General features: G+C 34.2%; 1 protein-coding gene across 1 annotated transcript; it reads right to left on the bottom strand.

The window, feature by feature from the left end:
• Positions 1-372: 372 nt before the first annotated feature.
• Positions 373-1,595, bottom strand: LOC106622899 (high mobility group nucleosome-binding domain-containing protein 5). Its single transcript, XM_014242236.3, has 2 exons — positions 1,215-1,595; positions 373-969 (listed from the first exon to the last, which is right to left on the bottom strand). Exons 1-2 carry the CDS (start codon positions 1,540-1,542, stop codon positions 485-487), a joined length of 813 nt encoding a protein of 270 aa, XP_014097711.1. The 5' UTR covers positions 1,543-1,595; the 3' UTR covers positions 373-484.
• Between the last annotated feature and the right edge of the window lie 5,189 nt (positions 1,596-6,784).

Below are 6,784 nucleotides of genomic sequence, written 5' to 3'. Positions count from 1 at the left end.
GAATGATAACTGTTAAAATATGACACGTTTTGACATTAATTGCCACTTGGCTATCCACTAGAAAGTCAATCAACTTGCTGATTAGAACAGAAGCCCATTTGGCGCTTGAAAGACTGAATTATAGCCATTTAGTTTGAAGCTACCTTCAACGTATAGATTACTACAGATGAAGCCCGCTCCTGTTCCTATTTCACCCTTTGATCCATCAGTGAATACATTGATTTCTCCATTAGTACTGGCGATCACAGAACCACTGGTCCATTTTTTTCTACTGGTCAATGAAGACGTTGACAATTTAGCCTGAGTTCAATTTATTAATTTTTTGCTGAATTTTTAGAGACTTCCGAAAAGTTAATTGATACTCACACAAAAGTTAGATCAAGCAACTAAAACAACAAACTATATATTTATTTAAACAACCTTCTTCATACAATATTTACATAAATCTAATTAGATATTAAAAAACAAATTTCAATAATTTCTTTTAGTTCCTCTTTCCGAACTTTGATCTTCGTCCACCGCGTCCCTTCTGTCGCTGGCTTTTACTGCTCGCCGCTTTACCTTTGTTGTTTTTCGGAAACTGTTTTCCATTGCTCATGAATTTTTTAGTACTTCGTTTTGCAGATTTTGCTTGCTGTCTTCGCGCAGGTCGTGCTTTAAGTTTCGCGGCATTCGGTTTCTTAAAAGCCGTTCCACGCTTTTTCTGGTTTTTACTTCCTTTTGAACCCCGTTTATTGGTTTTCGATTTCTGTATTACAGTTTTAGTAGCAGTCTGTGAATCTTCGATATTCTCTGTTGTTGGTTCTATTTCAATGTCCTCTTCTTCTTCTTGCTCATTTTCGGACACAGGAAGTTCTTGGAGACTGGCTTCGGCAGTTCCTGGATTTGTTCCACGGTTTCTCAAGTTATTACGTCTTCGTCTACGACCGCCGCCTTTTTTTCCTCTCTTATCTTGAGAGTTATCGACATCTAAATATATAATATGCGGATTTTTTATTAGTACAGACTTTTTCAAAAAACCGTATTATAGAAGTGCCAGTGGAAAGAATAAAAAAGAGATCCTAAAGTATTTGAAGAGAGTTGGAAGGGCTTTTTACTTATAATGGGAACGGACTTAGTTTTTTTAACTGGGATAAGAAAAGCTACACTTTCTTATAGTGAATTATAATGAAAATGTGCTTGCTCTTGTTTATTTCTCTTTCTGATATACTCACCTTCTTTATTTACAGCTTGGTCCGATTCTTCGCCAACTCCATCACCTTCGTTTGCACTCAACTCTTTGGCGGTTTCTTCTTCATCTTTGTTCTTATTCTCTACCTCTACGTCATCCTTTTCATCGACTGTTTTATCGCTGACATTTTTGCTTTCTTGCTCATCAATTGGATCTGCGAGAGCTTCATTTGCTTTATCATTTAAATGGTCTAAACCCAAATCATCTTCGACACCAGTTTTTGTCTCTGCTGCATTCACATTGATATTGTTACTGAGCAAAGACAGTAATAGAAAAGCGGAAATGAGTAAAGTTAATAATTTCGCAGCCATTTTTAGAGAACTTTCACTTTCGTGCACCAAATTTAAAATGTTAGCTGCCGAAGAGTATAGGTTGTTTTTATAGAATACAGATTATTTACACAATAACTATTCCATCTGTCAAGATTGGACCTACATACATACGTAAATTTGAAAGTATATACTAGATTGTAGATATATTTCTAATACAACGGGTTGCTTTGTTTACCCAACCCAGACAATATTCATTAACACATGTGTTTCAATATATCATATATTTGTATATACAAACTATAATTCTTACTCACATATTACATATATAAGTGTCTTGGGTGGTTCTTGTTAGTATTTTTGAAGTTGTTTCTATTTGTTGATAGAAAACTTGACCTAATTTCACCGTTTGGTTGAAGACCTTGCCGAGACAAATAAATATTTTGAATGAACCTATATCAGACCGTCCGAAAAGTTCAAATTTCTATGGGAAGGTGGCACCAAAATAGAATTCATTTGATTTGTGTTTAGATCTAACCTTAATGAGTTGACGTAGAATCTGAGCAAGCTGTAAATAAAGAAAGTAAATATGTCAGAAAGAGCAAGCACATTTTAGGTTCACTACGACAAGGCATTCTCATCCCAGTTAGAAGTACTAAGTCCGTTTCCATTATTAGTTAAAAACCCTTCCAACTCTCTTCAAATAATTTAGGATCTCTTTTTTATTCTCTCCGCTGGCACTTATATAATTTTGAAAAACTCTGTAATAATTATCCGTATAATATTTATTTAGACGTCGATAACTCTCGAGGAACAAAACCAGCAACTGCCGAAGCCAGTCTTCAAGAACTTCCTGTGTCCGAAAATGAGCAAGAAGAAGAAGAGGACATTGAAATAGAACCAACGACAGAGAATACCGAAGATTCACAGACTGCTACTGAAACTGTGATACAGGAATCGAAAGACAATAAACGGGGTTCTAACAAGGGTAAAACCCAGAAAAAGCGTGGAATGGTTAGTAGCCGAAACCAAATGCGTAAAGCGGCGAACAGTAAAAGCCAGCGACAAGGACGCGGTGGGCGAAGATCGAAGTTCGAAAAGAGGAACTAAAGAAATTATTGAAATTTGTTTTTTAATATCTAATTAGATTTAAGTTAATATTGTATGAAGAAGGTTGTTTAAATAAATATATATTTTGTTGTTTTAGTTGCTTGATCTAACTTTTGTGTGGATATCAATTAACTTTTCGGAAGCCTTTAAAAATTCAGCAAAAAATTAATAAATTCAACGCAGGCTAAATTGTCAACGTTTTCATTGACCAGTAGAAAAAAATGGACCAATGGTTCTGTGATCGCCAGTACTAATGGAGAAATCAATGTATTCACTGATGGATCAAAGGGTGAAATAGGAACAGGAGCGGGCTTCATCTGTAGTAATCTATACGTTGAAGGTAGCTTCAAACTAAATGGCTATAATTCAGTCTTTCAAGCGCCAAATGGGCTTCTGTTCTAACCAGCAAGTTCATTAATTATCTAGTGGATAGCCAAGTGCCAATTAAACCTAGCTGTAGCACTTTTACTAAGTCTAACTGCGCTTAGTCGACTAGTTTATTTTTATAAACTTGTCTGTTTGGTCCTATTGCCTTTTGAGAGTTGCGATTGTCGACTTGATTGAGATAACGAAGGAAAATCCGACTCTTATAAATACTATTAAGTAAACATCAAAATTGAATCAAGAGCTAAGAATCATAATTAAAGAGCTTTCTCTTGATTCTTAGTCTTTTAGTTCTTTCAACGAATTTACTTTCATGATCTCAATGGACTCATAGAGTGCACTAAGGTATGCGATAGCAATAGAGCAAAAGCTGCTCATCTCTTAACCAACCACCATAAAATACTTCCTTTTTAAAATTATATGCATTATTTTTGGAATTTCTGTTTTCTTTACTATCAACCCTTTATTTCAAAGAAGGTGTCGCTCTATGTGTTTGATTTTCGATCTACAGAAGATGTTGGAAGTCACTTCTATCATTTCTAAAGTTTGGACTACACAATATTTACCATGCTAAAATTTATCTTTCTTAACAGAGGTGAGTAGAGGAATCACAAGATTTCATTAACTTCAATAAAATCTTTATGTCACTCAAATTCTTGCACCTCCAATAAAGAATACTCTCCAGACACATCAGCAGCATATAAACAAAAGCATATTTAAATGTGTGTAGTCAACTACACCAACTCATTGGTTTCACATAATTTGCCTAGAAGAACTTTCGTTTACTCATATTACCTTGAGTTATTTACCTCAACAACTCATTGCCAACAGACATATACATATGTATATATTCTGCAGAAATCCACAAAGCACTCTTCCGTAAGTAGCATTCTAGCAATATTTATTTGGTCTCTTGTCTTTTGGTTTCCTCCAACCCCCCATATTCCACGATACGCCAAAACAATGAGAAGTAATTAAAAGCGCGACAGCTGACATACAAGTATGTAGATGAGCGAACGCGGTTGATGAATTCATTTAGAATACAAGACCAAATAGAAATACCGTTACACATACTACACATACACATGCGTATATAAATATTATGTTATATGTTTGTATCTAATTATATTGGATTGTCGAATCCACGATGTAGATGGAGTAAATAATAAGGATTTTGCGAGTGAGTGTAGAAAACAAATAACAGTACCGCCAACTAAATCTAACAACTACAACTGACATCAACTACTCCTGTTTATTAGTTAAATTATGTAGTGTGCAGCATATGCCGGAGCAACAACAACAATAACAAGTTACTTGCAGTGGGAAAAACTAAACTAGCTAGGGGCTTGAAATCTAGTGTATGCAAATCTATGCCAAAACTGTCGTCGCCGAAGTTTTGTTGTGTGTTACTATCGTCAAAACAGTTGTTGTTGTTTAGGGATGTTTTGTTATTCACAACAAGGAAGTACAAGCATATATACATATGTAAGTATATACAATATTATATATTTGATGACAGTTGCTTTAGTAACGTGCTCTCGCCAAAGATGTCGCTAATTGCATAGCATTAGACGTCAAAACAAATGTAAATGTAAAATAAATTAAAAATTTAAATGAGCTCGCGAAGGCTGTGAGTAGCGTCAGTACTTCGGGACACATATGTAATTCCGTTTTCTCAGTTTATTTGCATGTTTAGTGAGTTTACAATGGTATTGTGTTTATAGGGGACGCGTGAAAGTAAAGGGTGCCCTCAATTGTAATATAATTATTTGTTTAACAGATATGGTCAGAAGTTCACAGTTGATTTTTGAAGAATTCCTACCTTCCTGGAATGCTCGTTGTTCTATAATGTTTATAAATTGATGCGGTGTTTTTCAGTAAAACATCAAGATTCCGTTTCAACTTTCTCCAATTATTGTTCAATGTTGGTACGTAGTTAAAATCAAACCATACATCACAAGAGGAATGTTATCGTATTGCAATTTTCGCAGAGTAGGTCATGTACCCGTTAATTTTAGTTTCCTAAAGTTTAAGTCATCTCTAGTTCTTTCTCCAAGGAAGCCTACTATTTAAATCGGCGTTTTCGACAACTTAGATGATCTAGTCTAGAAAACCATGACGAGTCTACAGTTAAGGGTATATTAGAATCAGTTTGATAGCCTAAAACGGGTGATTTTCGAGAATTATAGTATATATTTATATATTTATAAATTTATGAAGAAAAAACTCTACTGTTGTACTGATTCCGGTTTCCTTCGCGGATCGCGATCGGACGATTTTTATAACTGACAGCATTTATGGAGGCATCATAATATACTTTAAGGCGAGGCGGAAAACAATAGCATGAAAGGCGTCGTCACAAGGATTTTATTTCTGCGACCCCATATTAAATAAAGTCTTCAGATGGAGCCAAACCTTTTAGCACAATAATCGTAATATTGGCTTAAGTATGGCTATTTGGTATACATCGCATTTCCTTCTCAACCTATTTACTAACCAATAAGCTCTTCCATATTTGAAATACCAGCATATTAGTACAGAAGGGTGAAGTATATAACAAACAATAGATAAAGGGTCTACAGATACCATAACAAAAACACTTGCCACGAATAGGTAAGTCGTGTCTCGGTATAAATTTTCAAAAGAGCTACTCAAATACACTCAATCACAGTTGATCTAAAATACATACATCCTACAGCTGCAAGTGTAATAATCAATGACTTAACAAATTCCTTTGTAGATACTTGCTTAAGCTTCTCTTTAATTTATTTTAGAATCTTCTGTAATACTTTTGGGCTTCCGCTGGTTAAACAAAAATTATTTCAAATTTAATTTAAGTTTTGTAAATCTGATTTGCTGCCAAAGCAACAGGCTATAATAAAATGTTCGAATAGAATATATATACAAATAAAGTTGTTGTTATGTCTTCCTTTAATTTGACCTCGCCAATTTCGAAAGTACGCCGGTCGGTAAAGATGTACGAGGTAAGCTGGATAAATCAACGGTGTATTTAATAATACACAAGGTAAACCCAAATGCAACTCTTCAATGCTCACCTTTGTTAGTAGAACGCAATCGCGATTTTATTAAACAAACTTTTGTCCTTTTGTCCAGACCACAAAGTGTTTGAATACTAGAATTAAAACGTAGTTAAAGTTTATTTAACATCATCAGCATTCGCCATACGATAATTAGTAGTTTTTTACTAAATTTCGAATGATCTCTTGCTCAAAAGTGTTTATTACTATAGAAGCCCAACTAAGTGGGTATATGATGGTAAGTAAATATTTATGAAACTTTGAAGAGCGTTTATAACCAATTTCAACTACGATCCAGAAGAATTTTTTCGTGTATTATACGTCGGTACATCTCAATATACCAACAATGCGTCAGGGAATAAATAGCACCCTAATTATGCTATATATATAATAATTAGATTTAATCTCGAGGAATATTTTTTGATTTTATAGCAACAACAGATTTCACGGGTCAACACGAAATTTGACCTCGACTTGAAAGTGTAAAATTTCTTTAGTTTAGGTCACAAATACACGAAAACAAAATATATGACCTTTAAAAGTTTGTATTTGTGGTCAGGAAACTAATTAAACGAATTTTCTCAAAATCTGTGGTTTTAAAGTTTAATTTAAGATAGAACTGCATAAATAAATGTATTTATCATTTTTATTAAGTTTCACTATTCAAATAGCTCATCGGCGAAAATTTTTCTAATGTGTGGACCAACAAAAATCCCAGCTTTAACCTTTGATTCTGATAATTTCGGAAAAAA

The sequence above is a fragment of the Bactrocera oleae genome, chromosome 5, assembly GCF_042242935.1.
Source record: "Bactrocera oleae isolate idBacOlea1 chromosome 5, idBacOlea1, whole genome shotgun sequence".
Taxonomy (NCBI): domain Eukaryota; kingdom Metazoa; phylum Arthropoda; class Insecta; order Diptera; family Tephritidae; genus Bactrocera; species Bactrocera oleae.
This window is presented reverse-complemented; position numbering and strand designations above follow the sequence as displayed.

What these genes read in the sequence shown, in the direction of transcription:
- LOC106622899 (XM_014242236.3), bottom strand. Translation starts at nt 1,542, where the DNA reads ATGGCTGCGAAATTATTAACTTTACTCATTTCCGCTTTTCTATTACTG. An exon ending in CCAAGCTGTAAATAAAGAAG is followed by an intron (nt 970 to 1,214) that starts GTGAGTATATCA and finishes TTATATATTTAG; the next exon opens with ATGTCGATAACTCTCAAGAT.